A 23,533-nucleotide genomic window follows, 5' to 3' on the forward strand; every position below is an offset into this window, starting at 1 on the left:
AGTCTGGAATCAGCAATTTTGTGATTGTATGTATCGTGTCCATCCTGAAATGTTCATAGCAGTTTGATCTGTTCAGGATCTTTAAGTTCAGAATCAACCGATACTTCCCAAAGGTTTTTTAACCAAGAAGATGTGGGAATAGAAGCTTCAGCCTTCCTGATGTTTTGGGACCTGGATAATCACTTCCTGTTGAAACAGATCCTGCAGTAGGCTCATCATTACGGAAGGTTTTTCTTGATCCCTTGGAAGGGTCGTAACATAAAATCTGCTGGGTGGGGCTCTGAAAAAACGCCAGACTGTATCCCTGGGAGATGACATTTTTCACAAACGGGCTTGATGTTGTTTTGTTCCACTGTAGGTGAAAGGCAGACAGACAATCTTCCCCCTACTGGGATAAGAGTCATTTGTTTTGAATGGTCTGGGGATCTGAAGAGAACTCCTCCGCTTCCCTTACCCCTTTGGGAGACCCAGTGGTACTTGTGGTCTTGATCCTTACTTTTGTGGGGCTGTTAAACAGCACGAAAATGTTTTTTTTTTGATTGGTTGTTTCTTCTTGGAAGGGAAAGCCCTTTTCTTGTCGGCCATCCTGTCCAGGACTGTTTCAAGGTCTGGACCAAAAAGTTCACCTGAAAAGGGTAGGTCACAAAGCTTAATCTTGAAAGCTGTGTCACCAGACCAAGTTTTTAGCCAGACAGCATGTCTGGCTGAATTCACCAGCATTGATGACCTTGCTGACATCATAACGGATTCGGCAGATGCAGCAGCCATGTACTTTACTGCCTTCAGTATCAAAGGAAAGGACTAAAAAAGATCTTTCAGCAATGTACCTGCCTTTACGTGGATTTTCAGTTTCTCTAACCAGCATTCTAGGTTCCTTGCGACAACCATGGAAGCCATAGTGGGTTCAAGGCTGGCCGATGTGGAATCCCACACTTTTTGTCAGGAGGCAGTCCGCTCTTTTATCCATTGCATCCTTCAGCAAGTCCATATCCTCTTATGCTAGGTCTGTGTGATGGGAAACCTGCGAGAATGTGGCATCTACCCATGGTTTCTTATTCCATACCTCTGACTCCTTATCTTTGAAGTGAAACCTTCTCCTAAGGGTCTTAGAAAAGAAGGAGCCTCTCTACAGGTCCTTTCATTCTTTTACCGTATCGAAGAGGATTCTATGGACTGGGAACACTGTTTACCGTCATCTAGTCCTTGGTACATTTTATCGTGAACCGACAACTGTACCTTTTCCTCCTGGAATTCAAGGGTAGTGTAAATCACTCCCAGAAGGTTGTCCACTTCCTCCAAAGATAGCTTGTACCTAGAGACTCGGCTATAGTCTTCCTCCTCCTCCTCGTCTGAATCCCTAAGGGAGGGAAGAGTACCTTCCCCCTCATCCCCCGAATCCATGACCTCTACTAGCCTAGAGGTGGATGCCCCTGGGCTGGATGGTGGCTTCTGGGAATCAACCTGGCCTCCCGGGCTCTGTACCAGCATGGATTTGACTGACCTCAATGAGTTTGTAAGTTCTCGAACTGAAGAAAACAGGTCCCTGTATTGTTGGGAAGTTTCCTCTTCAACCAAGTCCTTAATACAGGACCTGCACATTGCCTTCTGCCATGAATCTGAGGGGTTTCCTGCAGGAAGGGCATTTTCTCTGACTTGGTGGGTTTGAACGCTGGGGATTTTCCTAAAGCTTTTTCCTGCAATGAGGAAAAAATAAGTAAAAAATTCAGAACCCCGAACAACTTTTCCAACCCTTAGTGCACAGGTAGACCACAAACAGACAGAAGGAAAACTGCCTCGATCAGTGCAATCCCTCAGCAATCACCTAGTCCAAACTGTAGGGTCTGGAACCTCTGACTGTACAGCTACAGGCTCCCTGCAGGGAGGATCCCAACCAAACAACCACAAAATAAGCCCATATTGTCAAGAATAAAAAAAAAAATAAAAAAAAAAAAAAAAAAAAAAAAAAAAATAAAAAGGTACCACTGTACCCCTCTTACCAGAGTCTAACAGGTGCCTGCTTCCGCTGTAGCCAGTCTCACCTCCATCTTAGCAGAGAATGCAGCAGGATACTGAGAAAACCCATCTGATTTTTGAATTACCCAGTCCCGGCGTCATCAATGAGGGCCGGACAGATCCACCCCCTGGTCTCTGTGTTCCAGGGGCTTCGAACCACTTGTGTCAACCACCCCCCCCCCCCAGGAAGCCGCGTCACCGGATACGACGTCACCCGGAACCAACATGTGGGATGCGCCGATGACCAGCAGCGGCACCCGCCCAGCCACCAGGGCTATGCCAGTGGACCCCAGGCACAGATGCCCTTGAATCCCCTGAACTGGAGAGACCGGGGACTCCCAGACATCCCCCGCCCGTACTGGGAGGTACTGGGATAGTCACTGCACACAAATCAAAGGTAAGCCTTCTCCCTTCCACCTTGGAAAGAGCGCCGATGCCTGCTTCCACCATGGTGGAGGAAAACACAATAACTGAAGTCATGGTGGAAGAGGTGGGATTTAAAGGCTGCATGTGTTTCCTGGGAAATGGGCGGAGCTACGCTCTCCCCAAGGTTGTCCTGAAAGGCGAGTTGAGAAAAATTAAAGAAAAAAGCTAGCAAAAATTTAGGAACGTTTTTCTCAGCAGAGGTCAGGGAAAGATATTCAACCTCCTTGGCCATTGGCAAAAGACTGAAGCAAGACAATTGGGAGGCGTGGTTATACAGGAACTGGCTTAACAATTGCTTGGCAGTGTGTCCCAACCTCCTTTCCAACACTTGTGACCCTCAGTGAACAATGAAGAGAAATGGTTTGTACTCCTGGCATTTGCTATAGTGCTTAGGGATAGTCCAGTATTTCTACACTTCTCACTCTTGGATACAGAGCATGAATGAACTTCCCTAAACTGCACAGATAACACACCAGAAATTTCTGAAGCAGTTACGTTTCATATGCATTTTACTATTGAACAGAAGTGTGCAGCATTCCAAAATTGAGTCTTGTTACTAAATACCAGTTTTAATTAGGTATTAAAGTCCATCATTGCTCTTCACTATTAACCCCTTCAGATCCACGCTATAACCGAATGACAGCTACAGCACGGATGTGCTTTGCCGGGAGGCCATCAATAGACCTCCACCCCTTTGCACAATCCCCGCACGGCCCATGCAGGGCACGCACTGTGATCGCTGAGTCAATGAGACTCAGGTGATCACAGATCTAGGGCTGAAACGATTAATCGACATCATCGATAATAATCGATAATGAAAATCGTTGTCAACGATTTTCATTATCAATTAGTTGGTCCGCACCATGCGATCCACGGTGCGGTCCGTGGCTGCGGCCTTAGGAAAGGCCGCGGCTTCGGCCTAGCTCCAGAGCTGGCGGCCATCTTGGCACACCCGGCGGCGGTGTTGTAAATTGTAACCCCGTCACTTCCGGTGCGGCTCCGTCACTGAAACAGCTGACGGCGGCCCTTTACCGCGCATGCGCCACTTCAATGCTATTAACAGCGCATGCGCATGATATTTCTTTAGCGGCAGATAAAAAGTATGGACTGAAGCGGGCGGAGACTTGCGGGCGGAGTTGGACAGATAATAACAGAAAAAAGGGGGTTTGCGCTATGGATAAGCTGCAAAAAGGAACGATGGATATAAGAGGGCTGCCACTACCCCAGGCTCACAACAAAAAGTTGGAACAGTATACCAATGTTATAAATACAGGTAGTAAAAGCGCTCTACTCTGATGTTTTATAACCCCAGGAAATGTAAAATATACAAAAATTTAAATGAAATTAGTGGGTGTGTTTTTGTAAAATCTGTGCAAAGTGCAAATCTTGTTAATTAGAGGACTAATATTTGCATTATTGTATCTGCACAATTTAAATTCAAAGAGGAAGAGGTGAAGCTGCCTCCAGTACCGCTTGCTAGTGCCACGAATCAGTGCCCACCAGTACATACGTGCCACCTATCAAAACCCAAGAGAGCCAACTATCAATGCCCACCAGTGGTACTCATCAGTGCCACCTAGCAATGATGTCCATCATTGTCACCTACCAGTGCTGATCAGTGCCCATCACTGCTACCCATCAGTGCCACCTCATCAGCCTACATCAATAAAGGCGGAAAAAAAATTACCTAATTGCACAATTAACAAACTATAAAAAGGTTTTGTATTTATGTTTTAAAAAGACCGAAATTTTAGCAAGAAATAAAAAACCCAGAGGTGATCAAATACCACCAAAAGAAAGCTCTATTTGTGGGGAAAAAAATGATAATAGGATTTGTATTACAGCTTACATGTAAAATCATTTTCTTGGAGTACATCATGGGACACAGAGCCTTAAGCAATTACTTAATGGGTTATGGTCCACCTTCAGGTGTTGACACGGGTAAACCCAAGCAAAAGGTAGTTAACTCCATATATAACCCCTCCTCCCAGGAGGGCATCAGTTTTTGTAGCAAAGCAATATACTTACATCCCCAAGAAGAGGGGAGGGACCTCTGTGTCCCATGATTACTCCAAGAAAAGGATTTTACAGGTAAGCTGTACTAAAAATCCTATTTTCTTTATCGTACATCATGGGACATAGAGCCTTTAGTAATTACTTAGTGGGATGTCCCATAGCAATGCCACATGAGGGGTGGGAGAAAACAAACCGCAGGGTACACCCAGACTTGAGGATTTATACTGCTGCTTGCAGCACACTGCACCCGAAGGCGATATCCTCATACCTCCTTATATCCACCTGATAACATTTTGTTAAAGTATGCACTAAAGACCAAGTTGCGGCCTTACAGATCTGAGCCAGGGAAGTCTGATGACGCAATGCCCAAGAAGCAATAACCGACCTGGTAGAACGCAACTTAACTTGAAAACGGGGGAATTTTACCCCTTAAATCATAAACTTTGAATTATCACTCGCCAAATCCACTTAAGGACAATGGATTAAGACTGATGTCTTATTTATTCTGCCGGAGGGGCCTCAAAGGAGAGGCAGAGTGCCTGTCCTTTGAGGCCCCTCCAGCAGTATAAATAAGACATCAGTCTTACGAATCTGAGCAGTTTTCTTTAAATAGATTTTCACTGCTCTCACCACATCAAGACAATATAGTGATCTTTCTTCCCTGGAACATGGTTTTTGAAAAATCAATGACAGGACAATATCTTGGTTCAGATGAAAACCTGAAATTACTTTTGGCAAAAAACCTGGACGAGGGCGTAACACTCTGTCCTTATGGAAAATCAAATATGGCTCTTTACAAGAAAGAGCAGCCGATTCTGAAACCCTCCTTGCTGAGGATATAGCAACCAAAAATACCAAGTTCCTTGTCAGAAGGACTAGGGCAGTGATGGCAAACCTTGGCACCCCAGATGTTTTGGAACTACATTTCCCATGATGCTCATGCACTCTGTAGTGTAGTTGAGCATCATGGGAAATGTAGTTTCAAAACATCTGGGGTGCCAAGGTTCGCCATCACTGGACTAGGGGAATAGGTTGTATTGGTTCAAATGGCTGTTTTTGCAACACTGACAAAACGAAGTTTAAGTCCCAAGGGTTCAAGCGAGGTTTGACGGGCGGATTAATCCACGTCACACTTTGTATAAAGCCCCGTACTAAAGAATGAGTAGCAAGTGGTCTTTGACATAAGACCGATAAAGCTGAGAGACTTGGCTCTTAATAGTACTTAAGGCCAATTTCAGGTCTACCCCTTATTGTAGAAAGGCAAGAATTCTGGCTAGGATACATCTCCGAGTGTGGCAACCCTTGGATTCACACAAGGAAACATAAGCCTTCTAGACTCTAATATATAGTTCTGGAAGCTGGCTTCCTAGCATTATTTGGGGTAGAGATAACGGACCCGGAAAGCCCACGTTTCTTTAGAATGTGGATTTCAATAGCCAAGCCGATGAATTTATGGACCATAAGGAAGGATGGAATACTGGTCCCCAAGAGAGCAGATCTGGCCATAGTGGGAGGGACCATGGGCCCTCCACTACCATCATTACGATTTATGCATACCATGACCTTCTGGGCCATGTTGGTGCCACCAGAATTATCAGCTTTCTTTCCAGCTTGATCCGGCAAAGAAGTCAAGGCAGCAAAAGAATAGGAGGGAATGCATAGATCAGTGAGAACTGATCCCATGGGGTCACTAACACATCCGTTCCACATGCAAATGGATCCCTTGTTCTGGCCACAAAGTTGACCAACTTCGCGTTGGACCTGGATGCTAGAAGATCCATGTCCGAAGTCCCCCATCTTTGACAAACAGCCTGAAATATGTTGAGATGAGGAGACCATTTCCCTGGGAATAACTGCTGATGACCTAAGTAGTCCGCCTGCCAATTCCCTATTCCTGGAATGAAGATTGCAGAAAGGCATGGAACATTCTTTTCTGCCCAAGTTAGAATATGGTTCACCTCTCTCTGTGCTGAGAGACTTTTGGTGCCCCCTTGGTGATTGATATAGGCTATAGCTGTGGCATTGTCGGATTGAATCTTAACAGGACAATCCCGTAACCTGAAAGTCCAGGCCTTTAGAGATTCAGGCAGTACGTCTAGCTCTAGGATACTGATGGGCAAGATTCTCTCTGTTGTGGACCACAGTCTTTGGACAGTTGTCTTTTCTTGTACTGCTGTCCAGCCTGAAAGGCTGGCATCCGTCGTTACCACTTTCCATATAGCCAACACCTTAGACACTGGCGAAAAATCTGATGTGCTCCTGGAAGGAGGAGGGGTTATATAGGAAAAACTTCCTTTGATTGGGTTTACAAGTGTCAACACCTGAAGGTGGCCCATAGCCCATTACTTAATGCTCTGTGTCCCATGATGTACAATAAAGAAATTTAATTTGGGTACAGTGTTGTATGACCACGCAATTGTCAGAGTGACAGTGCTAAAAGCTGAAAATTGGTCTGGGCAGGAGGGGGTTTAGGTGCCTTGTAAGCAAGTGGTTACATTGAAAAAAACATGTCATTGAAAACCTGGGATACAATTTACATGTTAGGAATATTTAAGAACAGTCATTATCGGCACTCAAACGAATAGTAAATAAAAAGTAGACAGTTCAGTAGGTGTTAGAAAGAAGTTTGGATAGGCATGCTAGTTTGTTAGTAATATTCCCACTCCCTGTGACATTAAAGAACACACAATAGTAGAAAAGGCAGTATCTGACTTTTCCACAGGGTTTTGGTCGCCTCAGAAGTCCCGAATTCTCATCTGTCACCTTCAACTCAATCTGATGGAAAAGAAATGTAAAAAAATAAATTTGATGTAAACTTAAGCAAAATGAAAGTCAGTTCAACATACATTTCTCCATCAACAGAAAATTAACCAACTGAATTGCAAAAAAAAAAAAAAAAAAAAAAAAAAAAAAAAATGACTGGGGGGGTGGCTTTGGGGAGAGAGAGAAACTGAAAAAAAAAGAAAAAATTTGCAGCCGCATGTATGGTATGGCACTTCCGTGGGCATTGTAACATCTGCTTACACCATCCTCACAGTGCATGCAGCAAGTTGATGGGCACTTAGATTGCATCAAATCCTTGACAAAAGCTGTACCTCATGCAATGCAAGTCCTCGGAGTAAGATGAAGTAAAATGAAGGTTTAACACAATAACTGGAAAAGCCTAAGTGACTGCCCAAGACATAATATACTAACTTAACAAGTGCAGTACTATGAAAATACAGTGGGGATAGATCCACCGTAATTATATCAATGATGACTAATAAATGCACAATCTGGGAAAATTCAGTTTTTTACTAGTGTAAAGCAACCACATGTTGCATACTATTAAATGTCAATCAATATAGAAGACAGAAAAGCTTTTGCCAAATTAACTTCCAACAAAATCTTTACATTGTTTTTATCAAATACACATTTTGCAAAGTCATTGAACACAAATTGGATAGAGTGATTAAAGAGGAACTTCATTCCTGCAGCTCCTCCTCTTAGCTGCCATCTTTACATATCCTTAATTTGCCAATAGGTGCCACAGGTCTCTGCCAGGTCCCAAAGACCTGTGCAGCACATGTGTGCATGTGGGGGATTCCCACTCATGCATGCACACACGTATGCATTGGAATCCATTGCATATTCACAGACATGCTGCAAGTCTCTGCCAGTTGCAGAATATCAGATAGAGTATGCAGTCATGTCTGCATGTACACAGAATCACGCAAGCTACCGCGGAATAATACTGCCTCCTGAAATGTGATGTGGGCATCCCAAGTAGTGGTGGAAGAGGCCCCATGTCATTCTCCCCTCATCTAGGTGGAAAAGTAGGCAGGACTAGAAAGGTGCCAAGTTGAAAAACAAAAAAGTTCTCCAAACTACGTAAAGCTGGCCACACCGATTGCAATTACCTGCTGGACTGACCAAACGTCAACGAGCGTGTGGGACCTCCTGCTCGACAGAAGTCGACTGCCTAAAAGGGGAACTGCACTTTTGTTGAGAAAAAAATAAAATCCTCTCTAGATCTATGTGCATTGCAAGGATTTTAACAAACTTTGTTGCAGATTCCTACCTTTTGTTATTCTGAAGAAATCGGTTTGTTCCCCTGTGCAGATGTGAGTCTAATGGGAGTGGTTTCATAATTATCAACCAGCTGCTGCAGCTATAGAGCTCTAATGAGGAAAGCTGCAGGGCCTGCATCCCTTTAAACACAATTTCCTATTGGGAGTATGTTGCCAAAAATTACATCTTTGTTGCAGGGGGATGCAAAAAAAACTGACACTTCCAGGTAGCCATTGCTATTGCATTTACAGAAAATGACAGAGCTGCAGATTGAAAAGGAAAAAGGTCATTTTTAACAACATTCAATAACAATATGATTTGTGTCGCAAATTGTAGGAATATAGGAAAATATATATATATTTTTCCCATGAAAGTGGAGTTACCCTTTAATAGACTTCTGTAGAGGGGACATGTTGGAAAAGTATCTGAAGCCAATCAGTAGCTGAAGCCAATCAGCTTCAAATCAGCATATTCTAACAGAGGTGGGTGCCACTGTCAGAATGCAATCTCCCAGCATGGGGATCCCTCCAGCTACCTTGCAGGCTGAACCAAGAAAACAAACATACATAAAAAACAATGTATGGCTAGCTTAAAAGGAAGGAGGGAGGAAGGAACCTGGGTGTAGGGGTCCTCTTTAAAAACTTCTTAATATAACATTGTATGGCCAGCCTAAGAGGGAGAGGGGGGGGGGGGGGGGCTAGCATACACACTCTCTCCCACAAGGTGGCGGTGTTTTTACTACCTGTGATAATACAAACATTTTAATCTACATATATGTGAGTAGCCACTTGTTATAAATAAAGGCATTGATTTGAAATATAGTTTTGCACTATGGAAGTTTCTGCATCTCTTTACATATGAGCAAATGAGGAACAATTGAACAGCACACCAGACCAGCTTCATATAGCGACACAGGGGCTCACACTGTGCAGGCAAGTTAACCCCTGCAGGGGCAGGGCAGCTGGTGAGTGCGGCAATTTGCTTCACGCATGGATAGCGCACTGGTTTTGTTCCAGTATACTCTAAGGCACTGAGCACGAGTCACTTTCATTGATTTTTGTGGATAATTCTTGGAAGAAAAAAACTTTTTCAGAAGGAATGTTTTTTCCTTGAGGACTTTTTTTCCAAAAAAAAATCTTCAATTTGATTGTTTCCAAACTTTTTTCTTTTTGTGGTAATTTTTTTGCAATTGTAATAACTTTTTCCCAACTTTTTTTTTTTTGTTTTTTTAGAAAATCTGAAAAGGTTTTTGATGCACCTTATAAAATAAAGTTTTGTTTATGTAAAGTAAACGTAAGCCAGTCAGGCACTAGATGCACTAATTTACACTATAGCACGTCAGCACTTTCTTGCACAGCAGCATTTTTTTTTTTTCCATTAGGTTTTTTCTATTATGTTTATTTTACTGTTATATAAGTTTTTTTTATAGATTTTTAAAGAATTTGTATCAATATATATTGTTTTCACTGCGATTCAGCAACACTAACATTTGAAAAGGTAGAATAGTGGTAACCTAGTTTACATGCAATTTTTTTATTCATGCGATTTTCATCTATGAGTAGCAAGCGATCCATTTCACCAGTATAGGAGAGCCACGTAACTACCTTTCTTTTTTCATACAGCTTCTCCCTACTCATTCAGTTGGGACGTTTTTTGGTAGTGGCAGCCTCCCTTTCAAGCGATTCCAATTTTCCTTTTTTTCTCATTTCCAACCACTGTCTCCATAGCGCAAACTCTACACTCTTTTTCACATGTTCTGTGATAGCGTGAGCAGGGGAAAATGTCATGTTTTCAAAAACGGAGGCTTCTGTAGAACCTAAAGTACAAGATTCAAGTCCCGCGGTGGCAAGGGAGTTTGCACCTGTGGAACCACGTCGCACTCCCTGAATGAAGGTACGCACCAGAGAATGTGAAGCCAGGGAGCGTTGAAAGAAAAGCACCAAGGTCGACACCTGGCCTAATAGTACTCAAGGCCACATTCTTTTCAACACCCCTCTGAAGAAAAGTCAAAATCCGAGTCCCAGAAAAGGAACGTGCGTGAAACCCCACTGACTAATACCAAGAAGTGTATGCTCCGCGTCAGACAATATACCTTCCTGGAAGTAGACTTTCTAGCTTTGAGCAGCGTCGGAATCACCTATGCAGATAAGCCCCTAACCTTCAACAACTGGCTTTCAATAGCCAGGCCGTTAAAGCCAGCAATGGCAAAGCAGGGTGGAAGATTGGCCCTTAGAATAGCAGAAACCTCCCTGAGAGGCAGCCGCCAGGAGTCAGACCAGACGCACCAGGTCAGCGTACCAGGGCAGACGCGGCTAGTCTTGGGCCACTAGAATTACAGGCATTCCTTCGGCCTCGATCCTGCGCAACAGCCGCAGCTTGAGAAGAGGCGTAGATCAGATGATACTGGCCCCACGGAGCAACCAGAGCCTCTGAGGCATCCACCAGAGTGTCCCAAGACCTGGCCACAAACCTCTGCACCTTCCTGTTGATTCGGGATGCCATCAGATCTACCTCTGGAGATCCCCAGCCTAGACAGATCTGTTAAAATACCTCCTGATGGACGGACCACTCCCCTTGGTCCAATACTTGACGACTGAGGTAATCTGCCTGCCAGTTGTCCACCCCCAGAATGTGAACGGCAGAGATGGCCGGAACAAAACGCTCTGCCCACCGCAGTATGACGGCTACTTCCAGGCCGGCTAACACTCATTGTTCCTCCCTGGTGGTTGACACAGGCCACCGCCGTGGCATTGTCTGACTGGATCCGTATCGGGAGAACCTGAAGTTGATCCATCCAATGATCCAGAGTCTGATCGCCCGGAGTTCCAAGATGTTCACAGGTACTCTGGATTCCTCCAGTGTCCCTGAGCCAAGCTCAGGCCCAGGACGCCTCCTCACCCGGACAGACTGGCATTGGTGGGGACCACCGTCCAGTACAGCAGGAGAAAGGATTTTCCCTGCCGAACAGTCAGGGAACAAAGCCACCAGATCAGGGAACCTGTGGTTGCTCGACTCAGCTGAATCTGACTGTCTAGAGACTCGGATCATGCGTCCCATTTTAACAAGATCTCCCTTTTCAGGGGTCTCGCGTGGAACTGAGCGAACAGGACTGCCTCAAACGTAGACATCATCAGGCCCAGTACCCGGCAAGTCTGCAAGGAGACCCACCTGCTGGACAGCAGCAAGCGGGCTGCCTCCTGTAATTTCTGGAGTTCGTACTGCGGAAGGACCACTCTGGCCTGAGCGGAATCCAGAGTCAGATCCAGATAAATCAATTTCCGAACTGGAATCCACGAGACTTGATAATTTATCAGCCACCCAAAATCTGCCAGAGTCTGAACAGTGATCTCCACTTCACCCTTCAGGGCCGCTGGGGGCTCTGCTCACAGAAGGTTGTCCAGATAGCTCAAAACCCACTGGCGCAGCATCGCCAGAACCAGTGCCAACACTGTGGTGAAGACCTGATAAGCAGAGGCGAGGCCAAAAGGGTAACGCCGCAAACTGCTAAAGCTCCTCTCCCACAGCAAAGCAGTGGAACCGCTGGTGCTGTGCACAAACTGAAATGTGCAGGTGGGCATCCTTGATGTCGATGGAGGCAAGAAAGTCCCCCTGATGAAGAGATGCCAGTTCAGAGCGAATGGACTCCATTCTGAAGTTTCACACCCGCACATAGCAGTTCAGGGACTTGAGATCCAGAATCGGATGTACCGTACCCTTTTTATTGGGAATTGTAACTAGGTTTGAAAAAAAAAAAAAAAAGCCCTGTAAACGTTCCGACACTGGAACCATCACTCTGGAGCAACAGGCCTTGCACCGCTCCCCGGGGGGCTAACAAGCAGTCCGGAGACAGATGTAGATTGGACGGAAAAAATCTGCTTGGGGGACAAGTCTGGAACTCGATCTTGTAACCAGACAGAATCACTTCGTGGACCCACTCTGCGTTTATCAGAGAAGTCCACAGGCCCGGAAAACAGCGAAGACATCCCCCCACTCGGACTGTGGGCGAGGGCGCCTCTTCATGCCGAAAGAGCCTTATCTAGGGGTCTGGAGAAGCCCGCTCTTGGTTTGCCCAACCAGGGCCACTTGGGACCTCCTGAGGAGGGCTTGAAAGACTTTGAGCCTTTGTCGGTGGACCCTGAGGGACGAAAAAATAAAAAAAATAAAAAAATAAAAAAAAAAACTTGACGAGAAGGAAGGGCCACGCTTGCAACTTGGCTCCTTCCCCTTCTTTGACTGTGGAAGAAAAGTACTCTTCCTCCCCGTGAGGCTCTTAATGATATCACCCAGACTGGCACCAAACAATCGTCTTGAAACGGCAGATCAGCTAGGGCCTTTTTAGAGGCCTGGTCCGCAGTCCAACACTTCAGCCACAATACCTGTTCAAAGCACTACTGCTTAAACAGATCGCTTAGAAAGCAAGGGAGCTGCGTTCAAAGAGGCAAACAAACTGCAGCCCCTGGCCCAGTTGGTCCACTAATTCCGTGAAGGCAGGAAACTGGTCACCACTTTCCAGGTTACTGCGCAACAGCTTCGCCCATTCTGTCAGTGTTTGCGACACCATAGTAATAGCCAAAATCGGCCGAAGCACCAAACTCACAATAGAGAATATAGTGCGGCTCAGAGACTCTGCCTTCCTGTTAGCCGGGTCTTTAAAGGCCGGAGAGCCCTCAACCGGAATCATAGTGGCTTTGTTCAACCGAGGGATTCACCACAGGTGGAGTTGCCCATTTTTTGAGCAGTCTCTCCTCAAAAGGGATAACGCACAGCGAAACACTTTGGGATCACAAAGGGGCATTTTGGACACTCCCATTCTTTATAGGCAAACTTGTGAAAAAAGGGAGGGATAAGGGAACACTTTTACTGCACGAGGTGGCTTGTGAGTGCCAAAGCGGACCGACACCTCCACCACAGTGGAATCCTCCCTTTTTAAAGTTTCCCACATGGAAGCAATCAGTGCGTCAACCAGCGCTTTCTCGTGCGCAGCCACTGAGGCTAAGGAATCATCCTCACTGTCCAAACGAGATCGAGTGGAGAAGGAGCCCCACACCAAGAGCGACCACTACAATGGGACACCCCCCACACCAGTAGTGGTACCGGACCCCCAGGATACCCCACAGCCTGCAGCAAAGAGGCAGGAACCCCCAGACTCACCACCCCACCAGGAGGGGGGTTACACCAAGGGACCTCCAAGGCCAGGAAAAGAGGGTGCAAGGACAGAGGGGACCCGCAGGAATGACCAACCCGGGGAGGGGCCCACGTCTGCCACAAAAAACCCCTAAGGCCTCGCACACGAGACGCAGGTGAAAACTCTGCTCAAAAAAAGCGTTTTGCCGCATTTGCGTTTATAAAGATAACATCATGTAGACCCTCCCCAAGCTCTCAAAGCATGTTTTTTTTAACTATTTCTGCTATTTTGATCAGAGTGAGCAGCAGCAGCATAAAGAGCAGTTGTACACTTGCATTTGCCTCTCTTTCTGTGGTATATATTTTGAAATGGATCCCATATTGAATATATGTCAGGAAATGCTCCTGATGTTGCTCTTGATGAGACAGCAACGTTGTCGCAAATTTTGTGAGAGGTCCAGAGTCAGAGCTCATCGATATTGGACCCATCCGTTGATGGGACAGCGAATGTCCGTTGGATATTTCACAAACATGTATGTGCAGCTGCGTACCTACCCCAACAAGTTTTTTAATTTTAGCCGGATGTTCATTGTCACATTTGATCTGCTCTTAGAAAAAGTACGACCTGGTCTGACATTCGTGGACACCAATATGCGAAACAGTGTGTCACCAGAGGAACGTCTGTTGGTAACGATCAGGTATGTGTATATATTTATAAAATATATTTATCTATAGATGTACAGATGATTTTTTTTCTCTGTCCTTTATTTTATTTTTTTTAATTATGTCCATTTATAGAAAATTATCCAATTTTTTAAAATATCTAAAAAATTTCTTGTGGCAATTTTTAACATGTTTTCATTATTTCTAATATAAAACAATATTAAAATAGTTAATTATTTATTTTTTTAATCTTAATATATGTTTTTATTCATTTTTTCTAGTTTCAAATTGTTTTATTTAAAAGCAAATCTATGTTAAAGAGGGATTCCACCTAAAAAATAAATAAATATTAAAAGCCAGCAGCTATAAATACTACAGCTGCTGACTTTGGACACTCACCTGTCCCCGGTTCCAGCGATGCCGGCAGCCGAAGGGCCGATCGATCGCTCGGCTGCTGCCGTCACCATTCTAGGTGAGGGAATCAGGAAGTGAAGCGAAGCGAATGGGCTTCACTTCCCGGTTCCCTACTGCGCATGCGCGAGTCGCGCAGCGCAATAGGAATTGTCCGCGCTGTCACGAGGACCCGTGTGTGTCCCAGCAGACAACGCGGCAGGACAGGAAATGACAGACTCCCATGGGAGTCTATGCCCGGAAGTGGGTGTAAATACCTGTCTTTGACAGGCATCTCCACCCCCCTCCCCCCTGTAAGGTGCCAATTGTGACACCGGAGGGGGGGAGGGTTCCGATCAGCAGAAGTTCCACTTTAGGGTGGAACCCAGCTTTAATTAGATTTTTTATAATTGTTTTAAATTTATTTGGCCAATTTTTTAATATATTTTTATCGTGAAATATGTACTGATTAATATATTTTAATTCTTTGCTGCTGTATATGGTAGTATAATATTTTTTAATGCCTTATTAAAATATCCAGAATCCTAACCCTAACCATTCATCCTAACCCCTAACAGCTAACCCTATCCTTTACACCAACTTTAAAAAACCCTAACCCTAATCCAACCCTTAATCCTAAATAACAACCCTAACCCTAACGGATAAACACTTACCATAACACCCAACCCTAATGACCAAATTACATTGCCGCAGATGGTCACAGTTGACTGAGGCCATGTATCTCTGATGCAGAAAAGTGCATAACATTTTACGACCCGACTTTGGGGCCCCCTATCTCGGGGTCAATTTGGATATGTTGTAGTGCTAGATCCACAGTGTCTGCATACCAAATTTGGGGTTCCTGGCAATAAGTGGCCCCAAGATATGGGCGCCCAAAATTCGGGTCACAAAATGTCATTCTCAGATCATATTTGAGTTTTCAGGTCCAAAAAATTGGGTTCCTTTAAAAATGCATATAAACGCAAACGCGGCTAAACGCAGGTGCCACGTTTAGCGTCTGAAACATGGAAATGTTTGCGTCTGAACCCATTTTTTTGCTTCTGGAAAAACAAGGTTAAACGTAACTGCATAAAAACGGCAAAAAACGAGACTGTGTGCATGGACACATAGGATAACATTGAATGAGTTCAGGGGCAGTTGAAAAAAAAAGTGTCCAACTGCATCTGAACACGCGTTTAACTGCGTCTCGTGTGCATGAGGCCTAAGGGGAGAGGGGGACATTTAGTCACCATACCAGGACCAAGCGGGCACCACTCCAGACAGAACCTCCTTGCCACCCAAAGTTGGAGGGCTGTTGGCCATGAGGGACACTGACTCAAGCCGAGACCCGGTCGTATGCGACCTCGCAAGACTCTTAACTCACAGGGCCAGCCCACCGTCCAATGGGGCTATGTCGCGGCCGACCTAGCGTGTAGCTGCAGTCTGCATGCGCTCACTGGCCAGACTGGGGTGACCACTGGATTGAATGACCAAAAAAAAAAAAAAAATTGCCAGGACAAGAGATCCCAGGAGGGAAGTAGGTCCTCACTCCTGACTAGGTAGAAAAAAAAAAACCTGAAGGCATATAGCAGAGAGAGGGGGTGTATACCACCTAGGACTGTGCATGGGCGTAGCCAAGTATTTTTCTGCCTAGTGTCCTACTACTGTAGGGGGCGATATAACTATGGTTCTGAATAAAGAAGAAGATTATGTCTGTCAATGAACGAATTTGGGTACAGTGTTGTATGACTGCGCAATTGTCGTTCAAAGAGTGACAGCTCTGAAAGCTGAAAATTGGTCTGGGCAGAAGGGGGGGGGGGGGGGGGGGGCGGTTAGGTACCCAGTAAGCAAATGGTTAAAACCACTGAACAAGTAATGCGATACGGAGAGTGGAAAAGATTGGGAAGGTTTATATAACATTTCAGCGCCATATAAAAAGGTGCGATGCTACTTCTAACCACATGAGGGGGACATTTTTACATACTATAATCACACTGCTTATGCTATGCATGGGTTCACTGAAAACCTTGATAAAGCTTTCCAAGATTTTACATAAATCTACTTTGAAACATAGCCGTGTAGCCTTCTTTCAGAAAAGTATAGTTATACAGAAATTTGCATTATAACCCATCCAAAATAAATAGGATTAAAAGGACAAAAACGTTTTGCGGACTACTACTGTTCAGATTATGCAAAAAAAAAAAAAAAAAAAAACACAAACAATTTGTGCATGTAAGGCCGCGTACACACGGGCGGACTGTTCGCCCAACTTTGTCCGCTGAACAGTGTTTGGGCGGACAGTCCGCTCGTGTGTGGGCTTTCAGCGGACAGTTTCAGCGGACAGTTTGACGAACAAGGTTTTTCGGAATTTCCGAAAAACTGTCCGCTGAAACCTTGTTTCAGCGAACAGTCCGCTCGTGTGTAGGCTTGTTCGTCAAACTAAGTTCCGCGCATGCTCAGAAAGGATTTACAAGCCGAAAGTTATAATGCAGTGTATAGGACGTCGTATTTTTCGTCCCGTCGTACGTGCCGTTCACGTCATCGCGCACGGTTTCAGCAAACTGTTCGTTCATCGTGTGTGGCCATGTCCGTCCATGCTAATTTTGAGCGGACTGTTTGCCGAAACTGTTTGACGGACAAACGTGGGCGAACAGTCCCCGCGTGTGTACGCGGCCTAAGCCATCATTGTTAGTAAAGCAAGAAGCAGATCACTATATGAACATTTGGGAATCATGTTGTGAAGCTAGAAAGAAAGGTGTGAAATATTGATTTTTTCTTATAATAAATCACTCTTAAACTGAGAATATCTTACATCATCCACTTTAGGCTCAGCAACAGGCACCCACTTGTAAATTCTAAGAGAAGTATCGCCGACAGTCACCCATTTCTTTTCCCTGAAAAACAAATCAAAAAAATATATGAAATACATCAAATATATTGTAAAGTAAATAAACCACACAATCCACCTTCATGCGCAGCATTTTAGCTTAGCAGTGAGAAGAAACTATGAAAACTCAAAGCACCTGGAACCTGTACTTGTTAGGGCCGACTCACACCAAATGCACTGGACTGCATAGCTCAATACAGAACCAATGAAACAAAAAGCTAAAATTATTTTCAATAGCCTCAGTTCACACTCATCAGGTTGGTGTGAGTTTTGTGAAAATTGAACATGCTACAGTCTAAAAACATTAATACCCTGCAACTCATTAAAGAACCCTGATGGTTTCACCAGCCCTCCAATGAATCTAATGCAGGGCAGATTACACTTAATTAGATTCTCCCCCAGCCATATGGGCTGGGGAAAGTGACGTGGAGATCCAGAAGTCACATTTTGCATGTTGTTTCCAGGTCAGCAAGAAGGAGTGTACTCTGCTCCTTACCCTCTAACCCAGTGGCACCCACCATGCCAGTCTCAGGCACACAGATGTGCTAGTTGATGGTGGGATTCACTTGGGGTGGGGGGGGGGGAATACGTTTGCCTTGATTGAGGGTGTTTAGAAATAATTGGGTGGCTGCTTGTCACATATACACACTCCCAATGCAACTGCTGGGTGGTGTGAACCCCCCCAAAATGTACATACCTGGCAGTAAAGGAATTAAAGATGAATTCCAGGCATGGTACAATTTTACATAGTTACATTAGCCCAGCATGTACCAATGTAACACATCAATACAAAAGAAAAGTGCAGCGCAAATAAGTCCAATCAAAATATAAATATAAAAGTCCATAGATCAGTGAGAAGAACTACAAAGCCCAGGAAACGATAACAGAATTTCCATGTGATGGAAAAAAAAAAAAAAAAAAGCAAAAAGCTTCAAGTGACAATGCCTCCACCTCCAAAGCACTCGCTTCGCTCACCTAAAGTAATGGACCCCTGACCTAACAAGTAAGCACATTTCCCATAGGAGGGTAAAGTACAACAGGAGCTGGAAATCCTGGTATCCAAAACCATTTCATAGTTTCATAGTTTCATAGTTAGTAAGGTTGAATAAAGACACCAGTCCATCCAGTTCAACCTGAGTGAGTGTCTACAATCACCCCTGCACACTCACATCAGTCCCTACCCTCAAAGAGCCTACAATCCAAGGTCCCTAATTAATATACTAGGGCCAATTTTAGACAGAAGCCAATTAACCTACCTGCATGTCTTTGGATTGTGGGAGGAAACCGGAGCACCCGGAGGAAACCCACGCAGGCACAGGGAGAACATGCAAACTCCAGGCAGGTAGTGTCGTGGTTGGGATTTGAACCAGCGACCCTCCTTACTGCTAGGTGAGAGTGCTAACCACTACACCACTGTGCCGCCCTGGACAAGACAGAATAAATAAACACATCTAAGGGCTCTCTGGTTAAAACAATTCACCACTTTAATTCAATAAAAAACCTACTCACATAGAGCTGGTCAATCTAGGCATTAGAGCTGCACAATTTTGGCCAAAATGAGGATCACAAAATTTTTTGCTTAGAATAAAAAGATCACGAGTCTCGCAACGTAAAATCTTTCACATTTAAAAAAAAAAAAAAAAAAATGGGCTAACTTTACTGGTTAGTGTTTTTCTGTTTTATTTTATTCATTAAAAGTAATTTTAAAAAAATAATAAATAAAATTGCATTTGAAAGACTGCTGCGCAAATAAAGTGCAACATGAAATATTGCAACAACCCCCATTTTATTATTATCTAGGGAATAAATAAATTATATATATATATATATATATATATATATATATATATATATATATATATATTCCCTAAATAATAAAATGGGGGTTGTTGCAATATATACATACACACACTAAGGCCGGGTTCACACTATAGCGATGCGGGAACGCCGCGAATCCGCGGCATTTACCCGCATCGCACACCTCCCGCCGGCAGTTCACACTGCCCTATGCGGACGGCTGGGAGTGTCAATGTTATGTTAATGACACCCCCAGATCCGTCGGCATATCGCAGTGCGATCTGCCGACTCGCACAGGAATCGGATCGCATGGTGTGAACCCCATGCGATCCGATTCTGTTGCGGACCCAAAAAAGGGTCCCGTGCGAGTTTGCTGCGGGAGCGCTGCGAATTCAGCCATACTATCTGTATGGCTGTACTCGCATCGCTACGGAGATCGGATGTGATTTGCTGTGCGAATCACATCCGGATCTCCCCCCGCAGCGGTGTGAAGTCACCCATTACTTTGAGACAACAAAATGTCAGAAAAGGGTTCCGTATTTAAAGCGGTTCTTCACCCTAAAGGGGAAGTTCAGCTAATCTGATCCCTCCCCCCCTCCGGTGCCACAATCTGCACCTTTCGGGGGGGGGGGGTGCGTGCAGTTACCTGGATAATCCAGGTAACTGCGCCCACTTCCGGCCAGACCACCGCAGACCCCCGCAGACGCTCCGCCCCCCCCATTGTGTTCTGGGAAACACACAGTTCCCAGAGACACAGCGGGGACCATAAGAGACGCGCATGCGCAGTAGGGAACCGGGCAGTGAAGCCGTCATGCTTCACTTCCCGATTCCCTGACAGAGGATGGCGGCGGTGGCAGCAGCGAGACGAGCGATCGCTCGTCATCTGCCGCCGACATCGCTGGACCCTGGGACAGGTAAGTGTGATTTTATTAAAAGTCAGCAGCTGCAATATTAGTAGCTGCTGGCTTTTAATATTTTTTTTTTTTTTTTTTTTTATTTTTTTTTTTTTAGGTGCAACTCCTCTTTAAGTGGTTAAACTTTTTCACTTACACACAAAGTCTATTTGCATTGACAAATTGTTACAATGTTTATACTTAAGTTCAACTGATAAAGAATGTTTTGATTCTTGGCAGACTGCATAGTTTTTCTCTTCCTTTCTTTTGAAGGCTATGGCTTTAGAAGAGCAGAGAGAATTTTTTGCATAGAAAGAATTGTGAAACACTTTAGTCAAGATTGCAATAACGATTCTTGATGATTAATTGTGCAGCTCTACTAGGCATATAACACAAAACATGGAGCAACAAGTTCTTTCAGGGTGGCAGCGGTTGATGGGAGCAGCCGACCTCCTGTAATCACAATGTATCAGGCAATCTACTCAGCTCAGGACTCAGAAGCAAGTGGAGATCACTGGAGTAGCAGTGTCAAAGGGTACATAGTTATTGGTACAAGCCGAACCAATGTAACTTTATAAAAAGATACCATGCATGGAATTCTTCTTTAAAAGTATCTACTAGGAAGCCAGTGGCATAATACTGGCATTACCACCGCCAGTAAATTCTCCTAGGGAATATACAAAGAATTATCACAGCTGAGTGCCATAAGAACAGGTCAGAAGAGATCTCTCCCCTTTCCTCTGGTTGAGGAAAAATGTAAAGATCTGGCTCAATCTACATAAAAAAAAAATACATTTGAACAGTGTTGCACAATTACATTAAAAATAACAATTGTGACAGGATATTTTGGTTACAGTATTATCCTGTTTTCCCTTGAGTACCTAAAATAAAGGATGTTCACAGTAGTAGGACACTGGCAACCATCCTAGCTGTGTAAACAGATGTCTGTTGTGTGAAACAGAACAGCGCTTCAAAATAAGAGACTATTCTGCATGAAGAGGAAAACATTACCATAAAATGTGAGATCTACAAAACAGGCTCTCAAAATAAGTCATTAAAGCTTTATTTTACACAAAGGACGCAGCAATGGATTTGGAATCATTTTTGACACAAGTTCATGTTTCAATTGTCAGTACGAACATTGCATTTAATCATCTTCCACTAGAGGTGGACAAAGCTCAATGAGATCTGGGAGTTAGATGAAAAGTTAGGAGCCAGTAACACATAGCCAGCCGCCATGGCAATTAGTATTTCCCCATGTTATTTACCTGACATATTTAAAACCGTTTTAAAGTCTGCCTGTAAACAGAACAGCAAAACATACCCTGACAAAAAAAATGGTAGCGATTGTCTTGGATTATAATTATAATAATATATATATATATCTTACTTATGCATACTGTGACAGATACATTACAGATCCATTCACGCTAATGCGTAGTCATGCAAAGTGTCTTTAGCATGCACACACACAAATGATGTATAGTATAGTATAGTGCTTCCTGTGTATACACACGTAAATCAGTTAAAGCGGTTATAAAGCCAAAAAGGTTATTTTACTCGAATGAACTCTCTGCATTAAAAAAGGTAAAAAAAAAAAAAAAAAAAAAAAAAAAACCTTTCAAAAGTCCCCCCCCCCTTCTTAAAAACATACCGAGCCCAATCCAGCACCCACCTGCCTGCAGCAGTTCTTCTCCCCTCTCTCTCCCCCTTCAAAGGAGATTCTGCAGCATTGGAAGACATTGGCTCCCGCAGCTGTAAGTCAAATCCTGTGAGCACTGAACTATGCTCTGTGTGTCTACAGTAGAGCTGCACGATTAATCGTTAAATAATCATGATCTCGATTCAACCCCCCCTCATGATCTCTATGCAGAATTTCAAAATTCATTCATGTAATGAGCTTAGAGAGTGTTCTCTGCTCACTCAGCTGTCAAAAGTAAAAAACTGGGCAGTCTGCCAAGTTTTTCACAACATTGTCCAAGCTGGTAGAGAACTATAAACAGTGTAACTGTCCATTCTTAGATCAAAGGAATGAACTTTGGTCTGACATGAGGGAAGTTTTAGTCCTTATTGTGACACTTGTTTCTTACAAAGTTAAAATCAGTATTTTTTATTTTTTTGCTGAAACATTACTTAGAACCTCCAAAAATTATTAGGAGATATATATATATATATATATATATATAAAATATAATATATATTCTCTTTCAGACCCTAGAGAATAAAATAATGGTTGTATTTTATGCAACAAAGCATTTGAGCAGCAGTCTTTCAAAATGCAATTCTTTGTGAAAAAATACACTTGAATGAATTAAAAAAAATAAAAAATAAAGTTAGCCCAATTTTTTATGTAATGTGAAAGATGTTACACTGCCAGAATCGTGATCTTTATTCCAAGCAAAAAAATAGGATTTGTAAAACAGCTTACCTGTAAAATCCTTTTCTTGGAGTACATCAAATGACAGAGTCTCAAGTAATTACTGGGTGGGTTATAGGCCTACCTTCAGGTGTTGACACTGGTATAACCAATACAGGAAGTTGACTCCCCTATATAACCCCTCCTCCTTCCAGGAGCACTCAGTTTTTGTAGCCAAGCAATACAAGTAATATACTCTCACCCCATAAAACAGAGGGGAGGTCTGTGTCCTATGATGTACTCCAAGAAAAGGATTTTACAGGTAAGCCGTTTTAAAAATCCAATTTTTTTATCGTACATCATAGGAAAGAGTCTCGTAATTTTTTGGTGGGATGTCCCATAGCAATGCTACTTGAGGGGAGGGAGACACAACCCGTAGGGTAACCACCAGACCTGAGGACTTATACTGCTGCCTGCAGCACACTGCGCCCGAAGGCAATATCCTCATTCCATCTTACATGCACTTGATAAAATTTTGCAAATGTATGTACTGAAGGCCAAGGCGCGGCCTTGCAGATTTGAGACCTGGAGGCCTGGTGACACACTGCCCAAGAAGCACCAACCACTCTGGTAGAGTGCGCCTCAACTTGAAAAGGGGGAATCTTTCCCTTTAAATCATAAGTTTGAATTATAACTTGCCAAATGCACTTAGCGACAGTGGATTTTGATGCTGTCTGTCCATTCTTAGGACCCTCTGGCAGAAGAAATAAGACATCAGTCTAACGAATTGGAGCAGTTTTCTTAAATACATTTTCACTGCTCTCACTACATCAAGACAATGTAGTGACCTTTCTTCCCTGGAACAAGGTCTTGGGGAAAAAAACCCTGGCAGGACAATATCTTCATTCAGATGAAAGC

General features: G+C 43.9%; 1 protein-coding gene across 2 annotated transcripts in view; it reads right to left on the reverse strand.

Moving 5' to 3' along the window:
* The window catches only part of BCL7A (BAF chromatin remodeling complex subunit BCL7A), a 63,452-nt gene that overhangs the window by 10,148 nt on the left and 29,771 nt on the right, over window positions 1–23,533 (reverse strand). The window contains exons 2-3 of one of the 2 annotated variants that reach the window (XM_077461960.1): window positions 17,495–17,576; window positions 7,168–7,230 (exon numbers count right to left, since the gene is read on the reverse strand). In XM_077461960.1, coding sequence (XP_077318086.1) covers window positions 7,168–7,230; window positions 17,495–17,576 — 145 coding nt within the window. The remainder of the gene's footprint in view (window positions 1–7,167; window positions 7,231–17,494; window positions 17,577–23,533) is intronic. The other variant, XM_077461961.1, reaches the window with a different exon arrangement.

This window comes from Lithobates pipiens, unplaced genomic scaffold, assembly GCF_037356315.1.
Source record: "Lithobates pipiens isolate NorthernLeopardFrog02 unplaced genomic scaffold, aLitPip1_a1.2 Scaffold_3, whole genome shotgun sequence".
Classification (NCBI taxonomy): domain Eukaryota; kingdom Metazoa; phylum Chordata; class Amphibia; order Anura; family Ranidae; genus Lithobates; species Lithobates pipiens.